This window comes from Chroicocephalus ridibundus, chromosome 6 (assembly GCF_963924245.1).
Source record: "Chroicocephalus ridibundus chromosome 6, bChrRid1.1, whole genome shotgun sequence".
NCBI classification, from domain to species: Eukaryota; Metazoa; Chordata; class Aves; order Charadriiformes; family Laridae; genus Chroicocephalus; species Chroicocephalus ridibundus.
Window position 1 is genome coordinate 45,835,216 of NC_086289.1, and position 23,839 is coordinate 45,859,054.

Below are 23,839 nucleotides of genomic sequence, written 5' to 3' on the forward strand. Positions count from 1 at the left end.
AGAGAAAGGGCCCAAGGATGCAGTGATATGGGATCCAGCACAAATTTAGACTGGAAAAGGCCAAAGGGAAGAACAGCATCCTCCAAGTGACTTTGTGCAAAACAGTCTCGGGAGGGAAAGGAAGAGGAGAGGAGGAATGTCCCGGGTGATAAGAGTAAGGACATCAGGGGAAAGGACTGACTTTGATGAAGGCACTTTTCAAGTCAAGGTGCAGAGATAGGCTGCATTTAGAAAAACACGTTGGGGCTTCCATAGCAAGCTTGTTTTGTAAGGAAGAGCTGCCAGAAGAGAGGGTGGACTGAAGGGAAAGAATAACAGCATGGATGGGAATAGATACAGAGAATCTTGGAGGTAGAAGAAGGTGCTTATGCTCACATCCAGGAGACAAGGATGAGAAAGGAGAGCATATCATCTCACATTTCTTTTTAAACTTCAAAGCAGTAGAAGAGATTTTGTTCAGAAAAAAAGAAATTAAGGCAGAGGAGGAAGGTTTGGACTGACTCAAGGTGGCAGGAAGCCAGTTGTGACTGAATCCCATGCCAGCAAGGAAGCTAGGGAACTAAAACTATTTAGTCAGCAAGGTGGCAAAACTGGAAGATTTCAGCACAATCAGCATGGCAATAGGGTTTGAGACCCTTCAATTCACAGGAGCAGAAAAATCCAAGGCTGGAGTCAACCATGACCAGGAATCAACCAGCTCCACATTGCAGTGGGATGAGAAAGCAAGAGATTCAGGGTGACAGAAGATCAGCTGTAGCAACCAAGAGGACAGACAGCACAGAAACAAGAAGATACAATGTCAAGGCTGAGAGCAGCAGAAACACCAAGCAATGGGATGTGCAGCCAACGCAGAAGAAAAAAAAAAAGCCACTAGCAACAGCAAGTGGGAAAAGCAATGGGGTTGTTTTCCAGTGGGAAGACGTTTTCTTGCCAGCACCAAGAAAGCACCAACTGGCAAACAGCTCCAAAATAAAAGCATTTGCTGGAAACACTCACAGCTTGATCCTGAAACTTCCCCATGTCATGAAGAGCGAAGCAACAAAAGCGCATCCTCAGTGCAATGGTCAGGGTGCCACCTCTAAGGGCACAGCACCAGGCAGGAGCCATGTCAAACTGAAACACCCTAGGCCAGTGCGTGCAGACCCCTTCCCAAGGCAGCGCTCCAGTCTGTGAGCTCCAGCTAAGCCATCTCCCCCGTTCCCCAGCTGCAGCCCTCCTACACGCACAAAGCGTTGCGATTCTGGCATCTGCACACAGACACGAGCCACATCCACCACACAGAGGAAAGCTCTCAGCTCCCAGCCCAGCACCCAGGCTTGCCATTGCCACCTGCTATTCCTCCCCTTCCCGCAGCACCCATTCTCTCCCTTGGCTTTTTCATTCCTCCTTCCCCTGCTTTCAGCTTCTCCTCACTTCTGCTCACCCCTGCGCAGGATGAGCCTCTCCCCAGGCACAGCAGAGCATTTGCTCTGTCTCACAGCTGCCCCAGGCATTCTCCGATGTCACAACCTAGGAGGGGAGTCATCACCTCAGCCTAAGCGCTCAGCCCCTTGGCAGTGACCGTTAAATGCCATCATTAAGGATCAGCAGCCTCCCGAGGCCACACGTGGTTGTGTATGAACCCCTGCCCTCTCCTGGCTGGAACAAGAAATGTCGACTGGGTTTTTTTCCCCCCCTATCGCCTGCGCTGTACACAGCATGAGCACTTCTCCAGAGTTAATATTCATCCTCTAGGCTTATTTTAACAGACTTTGCAAAGTTGCGGGTCTGCACAGGGTACATATTTTATGGCTCTAAGCATATTAGCGTTGCTCAAATGCCTTTCCAATAGATCACATATGCACTGTGGTTAAAGCCCTACATAAATTGTGACACTTGGCTGTGCATGGAGCTGCTCCAAGAGCACCTATTATCCTCTATAGCCTGTATTTTGTAGCATGCATCCCAAATCCTAAGGCACCACCCAGTCATCCTTGACTAAGACTCTGCTTGGCTACGAGGGTCAGGTTCATGTAGTACACTGAAAAAGTGGCCTTTTTATATTCCCATGTGCATATATTCAGGTGGGTCTCACGATAGGGTCTTAATTCATTTGAGGTTTGGGGAAGCTGGATAGATTGGGTGCCAGTTTTTCTGTAGGACCTGATGCTCCAGGTGTCAGGCAATTTAAATCCCTGCCTTTTCGGCCAAACTCAATAACACAAACACAGCTCCCCTTTAGGCACCTCTACAAACACATGACCAAGCACCTTCATTCAGGACATTGTTTACTTTACCCAGCTTTCCCATGGAGGTAGGACTCCTTGCCTACTGCTACCTGACAGACAGGTTAACATCATCTGTTCTTCTTACTGGACTGGGTCACTCTTTGCCATACCAGTTCGTTTAAATTGGCATTACGTATCAGTCCCCTCACACATACACTTTGTGAGAACTCAAAGAAAGCAAATGCAGGAATCCATGTCACCCAAAGTCACTCAATACCTGACTTCTTACCTATGAACAGCGAGAAACAACAGGAGAGTCCAGTTGCAATGGCAGTGGCAACACAGCAGGAACTCACATGTATATTTATTTAAATATTGCAGGTTTTTGCATTGCAGATATTGCCACAAACAAGGAGTTCCAAGTACTACAGATGCGCAAGGGGGCAATCGCCCATTATTTCTGCCTGATCCTGGCCTTGCAATCCCCATCCTGATTAAATTACTGAGGGCAGGATTAGCAGCAAGATAATCAGATGCAGTGTCTAATCTGGATAACCCAGCATTACTGGGCCTCACAACACAGGATTTCACTGACCACCCAGCCAGGGCATTCTGGACCTTTACATCTCGTTTCTACCACTTAAAGGATTCAGACATCTAAGAGACTTGTGCACAGGAGAAGGCTAAGGAATATATTTGCAATTTCAGTCAAGTGCAATAGTTTAACTACTGTGGTTCTGAGAGCCCCCAGATCCAGCACAACCAGGATTTCAGAGCAATCAGTCACCTGAGCATCTCATTGTGCAGATTCTGGAGCCTCTAAATACACTTTTGTTTTTGTTTTTGTTTTTTTTTTTTTCAATAACACCCCAAGATCAACCCATCTGTCAGGAGCAGCTTCATCTGTCTCAAAGCAATGGCATTGTCCAAATAGCTGTTTTTGGTCTGGATACCTCCCTTAACCCTCCCCTCCAAGCTTTCCATTTCCTTGTCCTTATCCTTGCCAAACATTCTATGCACTTGTAGATGGCCATGAGGCCTCCCAAGAGGGAGATCCTGAGGACACCCTTGGCAGGGACAAGATCTGGAAGTAAGGATTATTTTGCACTTGGAGGACTTCAATATCTCAACAAAAGAATCATCAAAATTTATTGCCTGTCACCTGCAAGTTAATTGCTCACCCCCACTCTTGCTTCCCCTCAGCTAAGACTTCCCTCCTCGTGTTTTTACGAGTTTGCCATTCTGGAACAGAAGGTAGGAGCTCAGTGATGCTCTGAAAAGGAGGTCCAGCTTTGGGCCATCTGAACCTTGGCGAGCTGCTGCATCGCACAGCAAGCAGGGTTTTGTTCAGCAACAAAACAGCCTGGGTAGGGCACAAAGACAGAAAACGCACCTGATCTTCCACCAAGTCCTCCATTGTTCCCAGTCAGCGTGAGAGGGTATTTTAAAATCTCTTCTGCAGACCTGCACAGCCTGAACTCCTGTTCCACTCCAAAAATGAATCACTTAGGCTTTCATCACCTTATCAAAGTCCCTAGTGGCCCCTTGCCTGCCCTCCCATGAAGAGTTTGATCTCCCTTTAGGAAGAGGATAAAGCTGTCCTTGAGCAGAGCTGCTTTTCAGCGAAGTATTGTGCTGGTTTTGCGAGAACACCAGACACCTCCAGGTGTCCCTCAAACATGTATCTATCAATAGTTGCAGCTCAGATTTTTTCCAAGCAGCTCACAGGAAATAGACTGTAGGCATCTGCCTTCTGTTTGAAGGGCACATTAGAAATGTGATTCAGGGAAGAGATGTCTAGATTACATTTCTGATGCTGGATAACTATGTGGGTCCAGCTTATCTCCAATTACAAGGGCAAACAGGGAGAAGAGGACTGGGGAGGTAGAAGTTGAGCTGAAAAGAAATGGAAACATCGCTGGCTGCCATCAGTTCATACTTGCTGCCAAAAGCGAGGTTGTGCAATACTATCTTTCTGCCTTGTTAGAAATCTCAAAGGTAAAAGGGGGCTACCATTTCAAAAATATAAATGTCTGCCTGAAACATTCTTACTTCCCAGCAGAGATGACTTGTTACTCAAGATAAGCAAATCCTTCAGCAATTATGAAAATCTACAAGAAATAGAGCATTACTGCTGTTTTAGCTTATTTCCGTATGGAAATCAACAGCCCTCATTCACTAAGCATCAGGGATGGGAAACAGGAGCAGCAGCTGGCTGGAGTGAGACACTGAGAAGTGAGCCATTCATATTTATAGCGAGACTGTTCATCGTGCATTTATACACATCGCTTAAAAGCACATGAAAGTTTTCAGATTCATCCAGAGGTTGGAATCTAGAAAAGATAAACTCCCATTCTCCCACCTGTAATGGAAACCAGCACATAAGAGAAATGCCCATAGGGAAGATTAAAGTCAGCAAAAAATGACTAGAGGCAGCTGCTAGAGCCTCATAGGAGGGAGGGTACAGGAGAAAGAAGATGGTGGGTTTTCTTTTCACACTGTATCATTAAAACTCTGAAATTGAACTCCAGCTTCTGCCCATTTCCACTGATGTGCTAATCAGGTTATGCAGAGAGCAATGAAAATGCAATTACCACCTGGGGCTTAAAGACCTACCTGAAATTCTTACTTGAGGACCAACAGAAGCAGCCTCTCCAGCACTTGGCGGATTTACTTCCCTGGGGTTTTGTTTGCATTTTTAACAAGTCACATACCCATCGTAAAGCTCTCCCTTGGGCCCACACCCTCAAGACAGCTCACATAAAGGCTTCTCTAAAAAAAAAAATAATCAGGCAGCAACTGCTCTCACGTCCACACCTAGGGTCAGCAGAGATGGATAGTATAATCGTACCCCTTAGCTATGCTCATGGACGAGCAGAGCTGTAACAACGTAAAAATGGGATAGAAAGCATGGTCCAAACAATACTCCTTCTCAAGAGCGGGACAATGCTTTTCCAGGCTATATTTCTTGCTTTAGAAGAGTAGAGAAATGGGGTGGTGTGGTGTATAGGAATTAAAACCTTTAAAACACAGTAGAGTCAAAATTGGTCTGCGCTCACTCACTGACGGTGATGCACTGGAGAACACATTGTTGCAGATTTCTGCTTTTAACAAGCTGGAAACTTTGTGGAGGCGACAAGGACTTTGAGAAGAGAGCCCGGGCGGCTCATGCATTAGCATTACAAAAGCACAGCTGTGCTCTGCTGGTGGCTCTCATACTGCTTGGGCCAGTGAAGTCTCTACTGCAAGCATTTCAGGCAGGGATAACCCAAAGTCAACACGCTGACAACACACTCCCTCCTCAGGTAAGGAGCCAACCAAGCTACTGGATTTGCTTATTCAAGAGAACTCAGTTGTCTCCCCAGCTGGGGCAACCTCCTGGCTTCCAGCAGGCACCCCTGCCAGGCTAACAGTGCTGCAGCCATGACAGCAGAAATAGGGCTCTTCACACACACCTGCACCCAAACTGCGTTCAGGTGAGCACCCCTTAAGACAGATGATACAAAGCACCTGGACAGCAAGGCTTTAGCAGGCCTACGCTCCCCCAACTCACAGTGTAAAGGATGCACTCTTCCTAGCAATTTGTCATATAAGCCAAGGAAGCATTTTGCCTTCCCTCCATGACACCTCACAAGGGTTTACCACCACTGATAAACACCTGCTGGTGTCCAGCTTACCAGTGATAACAGCAAACACAGCTGACTGCATGCCAGGATACATCCTTTCTTTACAATCTGACCAGTTATTTCCTCACAGATGAATGTGTGCAGACGCTGTTGGCCAAGAGAGTGTTATCACCCAAGGAACCAACAGCTTCAGACAACCCGTGCCCAGCAGCATTTCCAACGCTCCTTGCCTTCAAGACCAAACACATCTCTCCTGCTCAGCTCCTCCCAAACCAAGCTTCCCCAGGTAGCATATCTGCAAGGCAGTCACACTAACAACTTCTCCTTGTTTTGTTACCTTGATCCTTTCCTGAGCAAAGAGCAGGCAGCAGGACACTTGCTGCTTCAAATGCCCATAACATTACCTCTGGCTCTCTAAGCACTCGAGCTCCTGGCATACACAAGCAAACCCTGGCTTTTCATCTCACTCAGCTCACAAGTTTGCTTGCAACAGCAAGAAGGATGAGAAAGGTGAGTACACACATCCTCAGCAGTACCAAATCATCGGCAAATGCCACAGTTGTTATGTTTCTCACACAATGTTGGAAACCTTCCCCATCTTCCTCTAACTTGTGCAGCAGGGAATCCACAGACAAGTCAAATAAAATTGGAGACATCGGGTCACCTTGTTTAACTCCATTCTGGATCCCAATAGGGTCCGACTGCTTATTCTTCAATAGCAAGAAGGGTGAGAAAGGTGAGCGCACACATCCTCTGAAATGAGGGATCACCTCTTCCACCATTTCACAGCTCAGGGTCTAGCCCCTTCTTGACCACAGGCTCTGCCCAAAGCTCCTCAGTGGGCCAGACCCAGGACACACAGCCCCTTCCTACTTTATACATAGATTCACATTAGCCCCACATAAGGGCTCACTTACTTCTCAGTCCATCGCTGACCTTTCTCTGACTGTAGTCCCCATCCAGTCACCCCTCAGAGTACAGAGAGCCATCACCATGACCTTCCTAGTGGCCCCCATTCCTCCTTATAACCTTGCTGTGCCAAATGGCTGCTAATGAGCCTCCCCCTCACCTGGGCTGCTGAGCAGTCCATTAGCTGTGCCGGGGCCAGCTGGTGAGGATAAACCCTCCCAGACACAGATACAGCCAGGTGTACCACAAAGGTCAGGGTCACTGTGCAGAAAGAAATAAGAAAACTAAGTTCTTTTTCTCCTTCTCCTCTTCCACTTTTCTGTGTATTACGGAAGGGGAAGGAGGTCAGTACTGCTATGATGCTCGGTCGTCGCTGCAATTACTCCGGCTTGCAGATGGAGTGAGAAAGTGATCCCAGACCCTCAGGGCCTGCCTGTCATAACAGTGGTCTCCCTCCATGTATCAGCTCTGTACTCAGACCAAACAAATTGGCTTTTAACATGAGCAAATTCCATGTCCAGCCACTGGCAACCCTGAGGACAAGCAGCTCCTGTTAATCCGGTGCGAGCAGCGGGTGCTCAGCTACTTGGGCAGTCGGGTCCAGCTTCAGGCTGAGCATCTGGTTAGCGAATGACCATGTTGGAGAGGGCACGGGGGTGCCCAGGAGCTTCGCAGAAGGTTGTAACACCCCTGCACTGGTTCTGCTTGAGAGCCGAGTCAGGGACACCTGTGCCTGCTTTGGTCTGCATCAGGGTAGGAATCGGTGGGCACCAGGCAGGGGGGCAGAACCCAGCTAGCTGTGTCCTGATGTGCTTGGAGATAGCCCAGGATAGCCCACCTGCCCTCGCGTGTGTGAGCAACCCACACTTGTCCCAAAAAGAGAGGTGTTCTCTTCTTAATTTTGGCTGCTGTTACCCTCCCCAGTTTCAGCAACTGTTTTTATTTGTTTTGTTTTTTATTTCCTAAGATATGCAAACCACAAAAAAACCCAAACCAACCCACCAACAAGAAATATTGGGAATCATTTAGCAAACAGAGCAGTCAATCTTGTTTCTTTGCTCATTTGAGCAGGCTGCTCTCTGGTGAGTGGTACCGTTTGGGTAAGGAACGTTAGAGCTGCACTTAGCAGCTTCAGCCGCTGCATTTCCCACTATTGATTGCTGCCGTTCAAGCCCAGCTCTAATGCGTGTCAGCAGACATAAGCAAGGAGGCAGCGATCTCCCCTCTGGGAGCAATGATATATTATCACTCTCTTCAAATGAACCTGGAGAAGTACTACGTATATATTTAACAGAAATTCCTGCCTCTCACTGGCTGCAAAGGAATTTCAGTGGTTGCAGAAGTGCAAATCAACATAATCTCTCTGTGACTGGACTGAAAATCGGGTACTAGAAGTGAGTTATGCACACAAGAGATTATTTTACAAACACATTCATGACTTTGTGTTGCTGTGCTATCCCCCCACCCCTCCCTTCGTCTTCTGAATTCAGGCTGCCAAACGTGGACATTTGCTGAAGTACTGTGTGTAGAATTGAGAACAGCAGGTATCTTCCCCATCATTCACCCTGACCCTCAAAATAACGTTTTATCTTGCCAGAGGTGTGAAGGGATGAGGCCACAGGCAGACAGCACCAGGAGGTTATTTCCAGTAAGAACTGGGAGGGTGCAATACTGCTGTGAGACACCATTTAGCTTTCTAAGCAGAGTGGCTATTTCCAAACTGCTGAACGCTGTGCAGTTGAGAGATACCTGAGCTGGCTCTAAAAGAGCTCTTCCCAGAAGCAGGAGCTGCATGTGGGCTAATTAGCGGCACTGAAGGAACGAGCAAACCAGCCAGTGTGCAGCGCTGCCTCTCCTGTGAGTGCCAGGCTGGTCCCGCACGGGGCTGAGCTGTGCAGGCACATCAGCTCTGCTTGCTGGATGTCACCATTAGAGACCTGGGGCTTATCTCCAAGCCAAGCACAGGGAAGGGGAGGCAAGATGCACCCCATCTCCCCACGGCTGGTGATGGCCCTTGCCTGGATTACAGCCAGGGCTCTTCGGGTTCGCAGAATGCCTTGCTGATGCACTTGTGGGAAGAGCTCAGCGGTAACTATTGAAAGAGAAATGGCATTTGGATCTGAAGGACCTTTTTGCAGCCAGGTCAGAGGGGTACATGCCGTTACATGTGGACCCAGCCAGCCGCTGGGGTGAGTTATTACATGACGATGGCATCATGTCACATAAGAAGCATTTGAGGGACTGCGTCTGTGGCAGCAAGCACCTGTGATGCATGAGGGGCATGGCTCAGATGTCTAAATACCTTGTGGGTCCCCCAGACCTCAGACCTGGTTGCACAAACGGCCAAATTAACTCAGTTCTTCGTGATAAATAAATCCCACCCCCAGCCATAAACCACAGCGATTCATAAACCCCCAGCTTTCTGCAAAGATACGTTTAGTTCTTCAAGGCACATGCAGCTGTATAGCTGGGGTTACTCATGCCTCAAATAAAAGGTGAGCAGTTAACAGGATTTGGCCACTGGGACAGCTGGATTCCAAACAGACATGATCCCCCAGACCTACCAACTGCTCTGCTGGGCTGTACCCAGAGCCAATCAGGCAGGAAGGTGAGCTGTGGCTGTCCCCAACACCTCCAGCCCACACCTGAGACCTCTCCTGTGCATGCACAGGTGTGAAGGCACAGAGGGGCAGGAAAGGCAAACCAGGCAGCACCCTGGTCTACAAACACCATGAAGATCCCCTTGCACATTGTATTGGAATTACTTAACATGCCTCCTCATCTTTGCACTGTCGCACTGTACTGTCTTCCTTGTATTTTTAGACAGAAGTATCAAGGACAGAAACATCTCCCGGAGATCTTCACTGCTTAGGAGAACTTCTAAGACATTAACACAGCAAGAAACTGGAAGACTAAAAGCTCAAGTGTCTGCAGCCATGCAAACCATCACTGTGTCTGATGCTGGAGTGGTAGGACACAGGTTTGCATTTGCCTCCAAGACTGCATCTTTCCAAAGTTATCGGAGCTGCATAGCCAGAACAAATTCCCTTCCAGCCAGAGCACAATACAGTAAGGTTCCTTGTGAGCTGGCAGCTGGGCAGGAAATCCAAGTCTACCACAACATTAAAACTGATCATGTGAAGTTCTTCTTCACTCTCAGCCCTGCTCTCTTGAAGGACTGTGCGTGATGTACTGCTTTTTAGGTGGTCATCTTCTTTTTTTCACCATTTCTTTCTTAAGCTGTTACAGAGAAATGGCTTTCAAACTCAAGCACTGACTGTATTCAGTCACTTGCACAACGGCATATAGTAATGCAAGCACTAGTGCCGCTGTGCAGGTACAGCAGCACCAGCTGAAGAGCCCACCAGCCTGGGAGTCCTGACACTGCTCTCACAGCCGGCAGCCGCATTCCAGCCCTCCACACAGTCATGCTGCTGAGTTTCCACCTGCTCAATGAGCTGGAAAGTTACCAGGCTGGGGGATTTGCTCAGTTTTCTCCGTAGCTTACTTTTACTTGGGAGACCATGATTTCTGTGCGTGCCGGACCAGTATGCCCTGGCAGCCCTGTGTGTCAGAACAAGCCAGTGCCTCTGAATTATTTACTCCAACTCACATGAACTTGCATTTCTCTTCCTTTTTTCGCATAGTCACCATGATGCTTGCTGCTCCACAAGTAAACCGGAGAGACAGATGACACAGACAATGAGGTGCTCTAGATGACTATAACAAAATATGAGAAGGCATTTATCCAGCTCCATTCAGCAGCATGTTATTTCATTTTAGTTTATTACTGTGTAGCAGAACACCTCTGGAGAGTTTATTTAAAGATGCTTTAGAGAGGGACATGGGGCAGGCTGCGTGCAATAGAGAAACAGACTGGAGGAACCAGCTGAGCAGTGTTTACTTTCCATACCTCCTGGTGGGCTGGGTTTCACATTCTACCTTCAGGGGGGTCTTGATGCTGAATAGAGCCATGCCCTGGGGAAAGAACGAGCGAGCAACTAGCTTTGTATTACTAATCTGGTAACATATGCCTTGGTGGATTTATCATCCTTACTCACAATGTGCTGGTGGAATTCAGAACTGTTTAGTTCAGTTTCTAGAGTTTCCTTTAACTGATGGGCTTGTGCTTTTTCTGGAGGCTTTCTGTAGCAACTTCCCACCATCATTCCCTCCATTTTCATTAGCAGGAGAGATGATGTTAGTGCACCCAGTTCAAGTATCCAGCAAGATACCATCTATATGTACTCACAGCAGTCCAGGGATTAAAGACACCACTTGGCAATCCCAGTTTTGTCACCAGTGGTTAACAAAATAATGTAATGAATATAGCTAGCACTGTGCACATCAACCAAGACTAGCCAGAACCATTGGCAAATAGAGAGAACCTCTGAGGGAAGCTGAATGAAGGTTGCAGCTTTGTGTTTTTTCTTGCTCCATCCCTTTTGCCTGTTACAGAGCATAGATAAGTGTGGGGATGAGGGTAGACCAGATACTCTTGGGGGCCTAAACATCAAAACCACCAGTATAGGCATTTTTGACTGCAGTGGTGGCTGAACTCCATGACTGAAATGGCTCTTCTGAGCCCTGTATCAATAATTAATAGTTGAGGAAGATTTGGAGGATCATCACAGGACAATCACGGTGAATGTGCAGGTACTGGACACCATGGGAGGTAGAGGGAAAACATGTCCTTCACTGGTCCTTGTTCTTCACTGCCCCAACTCTTCTGCATGAGTTCATATGGCTGCAAAGAAGGTGTAAGGCACAATGAAGGGCTTCACACACACTGAGCACTTCCCTAAGTGAGTAGGGAGGCACAGGAATTGCTGGGCTGGCTGCAGGCTTTCCCTGGAGAGCTGTCTTTGCCAGGAAATACCCAGTCTCTCTTTCTGAAAGCTCCACAAATGGTATATTGTCATAGAAGCTGCAACCAGCTGCTGCAGCTATGGTGGTGTTGCAGAGATTGGGGGTCAGAGTGAGGAGAGAATGTGTCCTCAACCACTCCAGCTTCCCCTCTGCCATCCCCTCCTTGCTGGGGGAGTCCTAAGACAGTCCTAGTTTCCCTCTCATGTTGGGGCGGGAGGCAGAACCCCAGCACCTCTCAGGGATAGTGGCTGCAGTGTGACACTTACGAGCTCCTAGACACAAGGGTGCCTTTATGATAGCAACGGTCATGTCTTCTCCTGGTCACTATGCAAGTCATGCTGCTGGTGGGAAAGGGTAGACTTCGCAGTGGCCTCTCTGCAGGAAGGATTTTCTTCTCCGTGTTATTTCAGATCAGCCAAGTGGAGTTATCTCTTGATGTGCCAGTTGCGGGAAGCCGTCCCCTGGCCTGCTGTCATCTGCAGATGCAGACCCAGCCCGTTCCCTGTAAACACAACTAGCCAAAGTCTGCTCTGAGAGTACTGGCTTCAGGGAGGAGCAGCCTTGCCCTGCAAGGGATACCGAAGGCCAGGAAGGGGAGCTGGTGGGTTTGCACAGAAGCACCTTGTCCTTTATTCTCTGATCAGGTGAAGTCCTTAGAAGTGGCTATTAACATACTATGTGCATAAGCCTTGGCCCACAGGAGGCAGAAGGACACAAGGTCGATAGCCCCCATGATTGGATATTAGGAAAAATTTCTTCAACGAAAGGGTTGTCAAGCATTGGAACAGGCCAGGAAAGTGGCCTGCCCAGGGAAGTGGTTGAGTCCCCATCCCTGGAAGTACTTAAAAGATATGTACACGTGGCACTTAAGGACCTGGCTTAGTGGTGGACTTAGCAGTGTTAGATTTACAGTTGGACTCGATGATCTTAAGGGTCTTTTCCTACCTAAATGAGCCTATGATTCATGGAAAAAGGCCATTCCTTTCTTCACACAGTTCTGCTGTGAATTGGTTGAACAGATCATAAAACCCTCGACCTGTCCCACCAATGTCATGATAGGGCATAAAGCAATAGGGAGCCCTGGAGACAGAGCCATTAATGACTGAAGTCTTTAACATCCTAAGCCAAAGCTATGATTTGTATCCCCTGAAGTGGACAAAAGCAGCTCATCTCTCTCCACCTCCTAAAAAGAAAGTTATAACAAAGGAGTCAGAGGGGCTGAGACAATCAGGGAGAAAAGTGGCTCTTTGGGCTCAATGTCCACTGTGCACTAGAGCTTGCTTGACTTCAGAATCATGTATCATGTCTTCTCTGTCCCTAGCAAGACCTCAGTCATATCTTCCATGCTGGTATTCCTAACACACAAAAACTGAGAGGGAGAAATGGGGCCAAGTCCGTTTAAAGGGATCCTGATGCTCCCTAAATGTACCCACATCTCTCTGCTCAGCAAATCAGGCTGTCTGGAGCCTGAATGAGAGCGTGTTCCTCTACCACAGAAGGTCAGTAAGATAAAAATAACCCCCAAAAGCCTACATTCAGCTTGGAAGCACAGTGCTGAGCCAGGGACAAAGATAATAGGAAAACACAATAGTTTCTCAGAGCAGCCCTAAAATAATAATTATAAATGGGCAAAGGGGGAGGAGAAGGGATGGAGGGCTATTTTATCACTATTCTAAAAGCATTCAGAGGAAGTAAATTGGGCTCAGTTTGATAGACAGCTCTCAAAAGCCAAAATGTGCTAAATATAATGCTGAATTTCCCTAAATACAAAACATGTCAGCAAGAGTCCCTTGGCCAGCAACTTTTTAATATCTGTGCTTTTTTGCCCCCCCCCCCCTTGTTTAGCCTTTGCCCCATGATGGTTACTTGCCTTTCTGGAGAGCTTAATCAGGAGCTATTAGAGACAGCCACTCTCTAAGCTGTATAATGTTAAAAGTCCATTAGCTCACCCCAAGCAAGGCTGGCGGGAGGGAGATGATGTACTTGCTGAAGTTGAATGAGCTATTTGCATGCTGAATATTTCTAATCACTGAGCAATGCCAGGAGACTCGGAACATCATTGCCCTCAGCTGCCCAGCGACCTTTCCAACACGCTCGCTTTAATGTGAAACAGAGCGGCAAAACGTATCCAGCACTGAACCTGCAAACAGGGACAGACGGATGTTTTGAAGCAATTTTAGGCACCAACTATGCACACCTTTAAAAAAAAAAAAAAAGAGAGAAAGAAATAATCATTAGCAAAGTCTATCTTCCCCTTTCCCTCTGCCACATTCACTTGCATTATGCATGGATGCTTGTATTATGTATGGGTTAATAAAATATGACAGACGTCTGCTTATTTTCAGTCCGATCACAATCAGCTTGATCCAGCAGAGCACACAAACTTTTGTTTCAAGCACATTTTCAAGTGCCAATGGACTTTAACGGGATTTGGGCCCCATCCTGTGACCCTCCAGCCCCAGCCACCACCTCCTGAACCCTTTTGGTCCGATTACCCAGCTGCCATGTGCATATTCATTCATCACCCTACATCAAGCAGATTGACGAGACACCTAAATAAACCTTCTTTACAGAAACATTTTCAGAGGCTGCAGCTGAGTGGAGCCAGGTCTAAGCACCAGTCACAGCCTCTAGAGACAAGAGCAATGTGACCTTCAGGAATCTCTGGCTTTCTGAGGCTTTTAGGTAGTCATTTTTCCCTGTATCCGCAGATTTAACAGAAAATCTAACCAACTGATTGGAGGCTGCTGGCTACTGGTGCATGCTTGACAGCTTGGCAAATAGCACCAGTACAGCATCTTGCATGAAGCCAGCCACCCTGTGCTTGTTTCGGAGCACGATGCCCACAGAGAGAGTTTGGGGATAATTTCATTTGGCCCGCGACACTGGCCAACAAAAGCTGAGGAAATATCTCATATCAAGAGTGACTGCTGCCTTCCAGTGCCTGTTTCAGGCACTGATCTGTCAATTTGTAGTAGACACAAGCCTGTCTCACGGCGTACTATCAGCCTCCATAGGAGGCCAAGAAGTAGAAGGACGCAGAGCTTGGATGCCTCTGTTGAGCCCAGAACCACCATAGCTGCCAAAGCAAGGTTGCTCTACACTGGAACAAGGCAATGAGGGAAAGTCCAAGAATTTAGATCAAAATTAGAGCTATTTCTCAGTGTGACAGAAGGACAATAGAAAAGACAGACTGTTAAAATACAGCTTTTGAAGACTGGCTTCTATTTTTGGCAGTGGATGGTTAAAGTCCTGCCAGTATTTTGCTGAATCTCATGCAAAGAGTGACTCTCACACTCAGTTGTAGTTTTCTGGTTACACCATGCTTTCTCCAGGCTAGAGTACTGGAAAACATGGAGAAACCGATTTATCACAGTCAGCCAAAAGTGATTGAAGGAGCAGACTGCAGGCTTTCACAAAGCTCTTGGGCTGTTTGTTGTTCCCTTCTGCTCCAATTTGAGTATTCCCCCCAACACAGCACAGAGAGTACCACCCCCCACTGGCTGGTGTTTCTGTCAGTTCTGCAGCAGCTCAGGTGTCCCCCTGAAGAAGTGACAGGTTCTTCAGGGCCTCTCAAAAGAAGTGACAACAACTGGAACCAGTGAAATGAGCTACTTCTCTTATTGTGCTACTGGCCAGAAGCCCTACAGAAAGAGCAAAGGGAAAAGCTTGTCCCAAGATTAGGACCACAGTCAGGACCCCCAAGGAGGCTCACACTGAGAAAAGGAAGCGGAGCCTCTGAAGGGCACTTCTTCTTTCTCCTCACCTTCCTGCTGCCTCAAGGCCAGACCTTCTTGGTTGTGGCTCCCTCTCCTTTTAGCAGCGTAGGAGGGTGGTACTGTGCAGCCAAATACATGGGACCTCCTACATTCTTTCACATGCCGCTAGCCCCCCACTAATTGTCCTGGTCCTTTTGCAATATTATCTGCTAAAAGAGAGATAGCTAATGGGCAAAAGCAAAAAAAAAAAAAAAAAAAAATCTGTTTTCTTTATTCACACTGTCCCCATAGCTGTGCGTGCAGAACCGAAGCTCCCATTGAGCCATGGGCTCACAGCACTGACTTGTCTCCTCTTTCCTAGTCAGTAGGGAACATGGTTAGTTTAAAGCAAATCCCCTCTTACTTCAGTGTTTGTCAGATTGGCCAAGTCTTTAGCCTCATGGAGTTGGGTGCTCTAAAATGCTTGTATGAAGGACTTCCCAAAAAATTCCCAGACGGAAAAGCACTATAGTCCTCTCGAAACTTGGGGCAGGTGGTGAAGAATAATACGTCGTTTGTATCTAAACTCACGACTTTGAAATCCCACGTAGAGACCTATGCATTTTGCAAGTCTGTCCCAGCATATACTCAAAGGCAAGAGGGGACAACAGGAGAGAGAAAACAGAGCCTCTGGTGTTCTCTGATGTAGAAAGCACACGTCACCTCTCCAGGCTGGCAACCTCCTTTGTTAAACTGAGCTACAGTATGCTGAAAGGAGTAAATACTAGACTGATGTTCCGAAACACCTGGAGGTTAGGATTCTGCCTCCCTGCAAAACAGATGGTCCAGTCAGAGGATATAACATCTCTCAGGCCTACCTGGGAAATTGCTTTCCAGTCCAGTAAAAGGCCAAGCCTCCTCACCCCCACAAAAAAGAACCCAACACACACACATTTTCCTCATAATGCAGGAAAAACAAGATGCATACTTTTCAAAACGTTTTTTAATTAAAACCAAAAAAGGAGCACACACCAGAGCTTGATGTGGGCTAGCCAAACTGCTGGTCATCGGGACGCTGAACTGGCATGAGGAAGGCTGTGTTTCTGCTTAACTTGGGAGCACTGGCACAGACACTGGGAGTCTTGGGAAAGTACTCTGCCTGCCAGGCTACTGCTGCTTTGTGCTGAGCAGATCTCTCTCACGTGGTGATGGGAAACTTCATCCTGGAGCCCAGACTCTTCTTCCAACAGACAGAAGTCCCGGAGACTGGGGAAAAGACCATTTCAATGAATCTGTATTATCCAAGCACTTCTGGAGAGGATTCCCAGTCGGTTCTCCTGCCTCCTCCAGCAGGTTACACAGATTTAAATGGAGACTCATCTTTGGCAATAGCCACACTGGTAGGACCCAGTTCTGCTTCCGCTGAAGTCAATACATGTCCTTTCCCGGACCATAACCGCAGCTGCACCAGGGCTCATGATCACTAGCCAATTGTGCTTTAAAGTTAGATCCTCATCCACTCCATCTAGCCAGCAACTTCTGAGAGCTTCTTTAGGCTCATGTAAGTGTGTACCAGTAAATTCAGGTAAATGTGAACATCTTGGCTACAGCAATGAGATGAAGTTTTCAAATATGCCCAAGAAACGGAGGAGCCAAAGTTTTGTTTTAAGACATGACTTGGGCTCTAGATCAGCTATTGAAACCTCCCTGCCATCTAATAAAGCAGTTTCCAAAGCTGCTGGTCTGTTGCTCCACCAGCCTGGTTTCTTTACCAGAAAGGCTGGGCTAAAAAAGTGACACATTTTTCATACACAATTTTTATCTGTTAGAATTTACTAGATATGCACCTCATTTGTCTGTCAAATATTTAAAAAATACTTCGACCTGCTCTAATAACCACATTTTAAAACATGCATCAAGTTTGGATCAGAACAGCTTCTCTGGGATAATCGGTAAGCCCAAATTGCTGATTTAAGGCCTAAATATCAGTCACTGGCCAGCCAGCCGCAAAAAGTCACTCTATCCTTGAACTCTTGGAATTATTTTTGGCTCAGACTAACCCTTGTTACCATACAACTTACCCTACACACAAAAGGAAAGCGTATGTGTTTTTCAAGGCTACTGTTGCACCACAAGTTTACATACAAACACAACTTCTGCAAACATGAGACCAAAGTAAGATCTCACATGTCCCAGGGTAAGTCAGAAAGTCCATAGGAGTCAAGGGAATGGTAACTGCCATAAAGGATCAGGCCTAATACATGCATTACAGAAGCAAGGTAGCTCCGTTGCTCGAGGTCTGGCTGATTCACTTTGCACATACCACTGCTTTAGCATTACATCCTTATCTAATGGTAAACCTGTTTCAACAACATGCAATACATATTAATGCAATATGCACTGCAACACACAATACGCATCCAAAGAAATATGCCAATGCAAAAATCTGACTTCTCACACATAGCAGGGCTAACAAGGAAGAGCCTTTTACAAAAGACAATCAAGAAATCACCTGAAACCATGAGACCCGAGGGGCCTCAAGCAATCTGCAATACTGAGACCTAATAACAGATGCTAATTCATGAAAGAAACACAAACAGTGGGACTGAGGTAATGGCAGAGATTTCATTAGTGCAATTAACATTTATAATGGTATGTTCTTTAATAGAATTTAAATAAGGCTTTGAATAATTACACACACTAAAACTAACATTCCATAACCTTATTCCGCATGGAAAAGCAGCAGAAACAACCCTCTGGACTGTACAAGGTCCCATCATGAACAATTACATTCAAAAAGTAGATCAAAACAGAAACAACTCTTTCCCCCAAAAGCTGCATCATCATCATCTTTGAAGTCAACTTTTTCCCCTAGTGTGAGAAGTGTGAAGAACAGATGAACTGGGCTTCAGCCCAGTAGATTTGGCCTTGTCAAATTACCAGTAGCGTTTTCCAACCCAAAGTATCTTCTCATTTCTTTAGGGTGATGGAAGCTCATGGAAAAAGAAGTGAATTTCCGAAGCAACGGAAGGTGAGTTCTGCCTTCCCCAGGCCCAACAATGTACATAAATTATGGAAGCTTGAAAAAAAAAAACAAACCCTATGTTAGACTGTGGCATGTGTGTTTACAGTGCATGTTCTCCTTTAGAAAGTACTCACAGACAATGGGGCTGGGTGAGCAAAAAAAAAAAAAAAAAATCAAAGCAGCATATGAAATAGTAATACACTGTTTCAAAATCTGCACCGTCCTGCAGAACCAGGAATTATAATTTATTCAGATTGCTCTCAACAGATCCAATCTACGCTGGATATGTAAAAAACAACAGACTAAGTCATCAAGGAAAACCAAAGAAAAAAAACCCTGCACACTGCAAGAGTTTTTAAAAATGAAACAAAAGAAAAAAAATTCCAGGAAACATTGATGAAAGCTCAGAAAAATTTATCATCAATTCTGAAGTGGGGCCTTGTGACATCATCTGGGTTAATGAAGACGGAGATGGACTTCCCAGGGTTCTCAGTCACTAGCTGTTGCAACTTTTTGGCTAATCGGTCATCAGGCTGGTTGGTGTCCCCTCCATCTGACTGCGGGGAGGGGATGCTGGTGGTGCTGCCCCGCCGTTGGAGCTCTAGTGTTAGCCGGTTGGCTGCTTTGACATGTTCGATGGCAGTTCGAAGGTGTTCGGCAGGGTCTGAGCGGACTGAGGACAGCTTCCGCGCATGCAGCATGACAGTTTCTTCCGAGAGATGCTCCAGCATGTTGCACTGCGGGATGAAATAGTTAGGGCACATCTTGTTGACCAAGCAGTGCTGGAGATCATCAATGAGACCCAGGAGGAAATGGGCTGCATAATCCTCCTGGGCCAAGTAGCTGGCTGGTAGCCTGTCACAAGCCCACAGCATCATGCTTCGCAAGTGATATGGACTAATGGCTTTGGGGCGCGACAGCAATTTGATGATGATGGCTTTGCAGGCCTGATAGGCTTGCATGAGGCTGCTGGAGATACACTTTTTCAGCTGCACTTCACTTCTGGCAAATGACAGCCTCCACTCATTGTCCTTCTTCCCCTTGTAGGAACATGCAGGCACTAAGTAAAACCCACTTATGACTTCCTCCTCTGTGATCTTCCCATCCCAGAAGTGGTTCTCCATCAGCCAGCTCTGGGCCACAGCTGGCCAACCTTTGAAGGACACCACAGGGACGATGTCATACAGCATGCGGCTGCTGCCCACTCCCAAAATGATAGATATGATAGTCCCATTCTTTTCTACCTTCTCCACCTTTGGCATCCCTCGCTGAGGCTTTTTCTGGATCTCGGAGAGGACAATGCTAATGGAGTCATAGAACCAGTCTGCAACTTTTGTTGGAGAGAAGAAATAATTGGTAGCTCCGTTGATATGGTCCACGATCGTGCAGCAGTCCTTCCATTTGCTGATAGTTCCTTCATCAAACAGACGCAGGCTCAGCCAGGAGTGGCACAAAGCTGAGTGGCGCATGTCCAGAGTGACTGGTTGGTTACGGTCATGCAGCTTCAGTGCGGGCACAAGCAGGGTGAAGTCCATGTCATAGTCTGTGCCTCGTGCATAAACATTCAGCTCATCAAGATCAATGTCCACCACACCTTCCCGCACACCGCCTGAAAGCAGCAGGTACTCGTTGGCCACAGGCAGCTTCTGGTCAAGTTTCTGAACCATGCCTGCAAAAGAGAGAAAGAGAAGTCCTTTCAAGAGAAGGCAAACAGATCTGGGGTGCAGGATTTAACCAGGATTAAAACCCATTCCATGCCCAGCCGGAAAAAAAGCAACCAGAGGTTTCCATCGCTGTTCGTGTAACAGAAATGTACATCAGGCCCAGCACCCAGACAACCTTTAGTCCCACCTGACTCAAGGTGGGACTCTCCTACACTCCTGGGAATGGGTGAAGTCCACCCTAAATAACATACTGGGAGCAATGGAAAAAAGCAGAAGCCTCTGTAAAACACAGCAAAGCTACCTCCAGGACTAAATTTAACTTCTTAAACACCTTCTAAACCAATTTTTCCCAATATTGTTGCTCATTTCCATGGTATCCAAATGCTTCCCTGACACTTCAAAAAGAAAGGCGAATATTAATTGACTCACTATTCTCATTTTCTCTCTAGTATAAGAAAAAAGCTTGACCGGCATCAGGGAGTTGGTTTGTGCACAAGTGAATGAATACCTACAAATGTTACTTCAAGTAGATCTGATTTTACAATTTGCTTTACATTTGCTGATGAACAAGGCAACATGAACAGAGGCAACGCGTCCTCCTCTTATGGAGGAGTGGAGCAATTACAGAAGCCAGCTCTGAAATTCGTTCTTCAAGCTATAATGATGGTATCTTGCCACAAAATATCCGATCAGCTCCCCAGAGCACAGACATGAAGACAGATTTCTATTTTCGTCACCAAAACCAGACTCTTCCTTTCACCCTGCACTGCCCGCACCAGTTGCACAAAGCCAGTTTTTCACTGTGTATTCTATATATACCACTATACTCTGCTCACAGCACATGAACAGCAGATTGAGAAGATACAGTAGCTGAGACATTAGCACCTCATTCAATGTTCAAATTAGGCTTAAAATTCAGTTCTGTGCTTTGAGTACTCTGTAGTCTGCTTCTGCCATCCAGGCTGTTTCATTCCTGGTGCTCATTTTGTGGTTAAATGCTCTTGATTCCTTCCCAGCCTCAGTTCAGACAAGACACCCAGGCCACGAAGGAACTAAGGCCAGTGACTCTGAATGGAGAGGCTGAATCTTTTACGCAAAAGGGTCATATCACTATTTCTTACAGGCACCACTATAGTTCATTTATATCAAGAGTGGTCAACTGGAGACCTTCCATCACGAGGAAGCCAGTCTTAGAGACGCATCAGCATCAGTTCATTTATATCAAGAGTGGTCAACCGGAGACCTTCCACTACGAGGAAGCCAGTCTTAGAGACGCATCAGCGTGAATAAGTAGCTAGAGGCACGACAAAGTGAGCCAGAGAGCTGCCGATCACACTGTCAGACCAGGAACAGATACATTAGAAGTGTCTCTTTATTGAAATGCTAACACAAATGATTAGCACCAGAGTCGGAGCACCCCTTCTGGCATAGCCCCAGGTACTGCAGAGCCTTTCCTGAGTTAATGCATCCCCATGGGATCACAGATATTGCCTGGGCGGAGCAGGTCTCCCTAGCAGAGTGGAGCAGCAGCAGCACCCCAAAGGGCTGAGTGCTGCACTAGCCTGAGTGGCACTGCAGTGCTTTTGGGGAGACTCACCTGTCCTCTCCTGCATGCTAGGACAGGGGCAATGAAACGCTACCTGCATGCACACAAGTAAGCCGTAACTGGCGCAAAATCTGCAGCTATGCTTACACTGATTCCTTGGAAGAGCCAAGGAGACAATAGGAAGAGGCCTGTGTGTGAAAGGAAATGCATCTCGGGGCAATATTCAGGGTAACTGTTAAATCCCCCATGTGAAATTCCTTGTTAAATACACTTTACCTGTTTTATTGCTTCCCAGAGCACTGGACCCAGTCCATTTTGCTGCACTGAGCTGGGATAATTATCCTGCCAGGTGGGCAAGGACATAACCCTTTCCATTTCATACAGCTCCAGAGGCTGCAAGAGAAGGAAATAGCTTTGGAGGAGTGCTAAGAAACTATTCCTGCTAAGTCCTGAGCTAATCCCATTCTGCAATCTTGCCCCATGCTGTGCCATTCATCCTTAAAGGTAATAATCAAGACAAGCTTCTGTCAACCTCAAAGACATTTTCTGAGGCTTAGATACACAGTGGGCTACGTTACCCTGATCTATGGAGTAGCAAAGCCTTGTGCAGGCTTCTCTACCCCTGAGGCCAAGTAAGCGGCAGTCAACTCCTTCGTTGCACCTAGAAGAAGGGGATTTCTAATGGGTACCTAAATTGACATGACTTCCAGAGACAGTATTGACACATTGCTTCCAAATCCTGTCCTGGAATCAGTGCAAGCAGCCTTGGTGCTTTACACCTCAATTGTAAGCTCAGTCCAAGACCCATGGAATGGACTCTGGGTCAATCCCATCATAGGGACAGAAAGCAGTTGTTTTTTTCCAAGCATCCAGATCAGTACTGACCCTTACTGTGGGGCAGCACAGCTATTCAGGATATGTAGGGTCCTGATGGCCCATCCTACCTCTACACTGACCCAAAATTTTCCGCTCAGTCTCAGGACTGTGATCTGAAGCATCTGCCATGCAGATCTGCAGATGTTCCTGAGAGAGGCAGACAGAGTGTAACTGTCCTACAGAAGAAACTGTTCAAACCTACAGAATTCAATAAAGGATGTATTTTTAAACTTGAAGGATGAAAAATGTCCTGTGAAGTTCTGTAGTGTGCCCTTTGCACCAAGACTTCTATCCTATGGTACACCTAGAGGCTTTGACTGAAAAAGAAAATCATACAATTTTTCTAAAAGGTAGAGATTCCCCAGTACGGAATCTAGAGTAGGATAAGTTGCTTTCCTTGGCCTGAAGATATCCTCTGTCCTTATGTGGGAGTAACAGACTTGAGAGTCTGACACCATTCAATCCCTGCTATCTAAATACCCCGTGCTCATCTGCCTGGAAAATAACAGCGAACGTGTATGATCAACCTCCAAAGCCAGATGAAAGCAGAAGCCACTCCTGCAATGTTAGTTCTGCACCTTCCTACAGCACTCCTGCCTTCGCTAGCACAAAGCAAAGCTTGCACTGGACAAGGCCTGTACAGCCTGCTCTACTGCTAGCGGGGTTACAAAATGCCAGCTAGCACTGGGGAGGCTTCTGCGTGGAAAACGTTTCAGGAGGAACCATCCCATACAGTCAGAGTCACAGCTCCCACGGAAGAGTGTCTCTTCCCTAGAGCAGAGAAAGAAAAGAGAACACGAGTTTCAAGCATCCTTGCAATAGGAAATGGTTTCTGCCCACAGAACACTCTTTACACTTCCTCTAAAAAGAAAATGTTTTGTGTGCTCACCATTAAGCTTAGTTTGCAAGGCTGAAGACTCCTGTAAGGGAAAGGTGCCATACACTGCCAATAAGTCACTTTCCCCCCCGCCTCCAGAACTCTAGGCCTACCAGCAGAGGAAAAATATATAAAAAAAAATAAAAATAATCAGGCAATGGCTACAGGAAATGATCCAATATCATCAATACTGCTCTTCCTGGCTGGCTGGCTGGCAATCCAAATGCTTGAGCTCTGCCTCGCACAGAACTTCCCCTTCAAGTCCTGGGCTAACAACATCTTCAGCTCTGCCACGGAGTTAGAGAAGGAATTTTTGCTAACAGATCATAGCAACATTGCTGATCCAATTTAAGCTGTGGAGCAGGGGCTTGAGATGAGGTCCCCTTGAGGAAAATATATTTAGAATAGGCATAGAATGTTCTATAAATAGTTGAGATGGCCAAATTCAGGATTCACTAAGGCTTTAGGGATTTGCAATGTGTTCAAACTGCCCCCTTTATTCATACATCTATTTGAAATGTGAAGGGGTTTCAAGGAATCCC

At 46.7% G+C, this 23,839-nt stretch overlaps 1 protein-coding gene across 1 annotated transcript in view; it reads right to left on the bottom strand.

The window, feature by feature from the left end:
* Window positions 1-16,346: 16,346 nt before the first annotated feature.
* Window positions 16,347-23,839, bottom strand: part of MB21D2 (Mab-21 domain containing 2) — a 61,965-nt gene continuing 54,472 nt past the window's right edge. Inside the window, exon 2 of the mRNA XM_063339759.1 lies at window positions 16,347-20,003. Coding sequence (XP_063195829.1) covers window positions 18,739-20,003 — 1,265 coding nt within the window. The 3' untranslated portion in view covers window positions 16,347-18,738. The remainder of the gene's footprint in view (window positions 20,004-23,839) is intronic.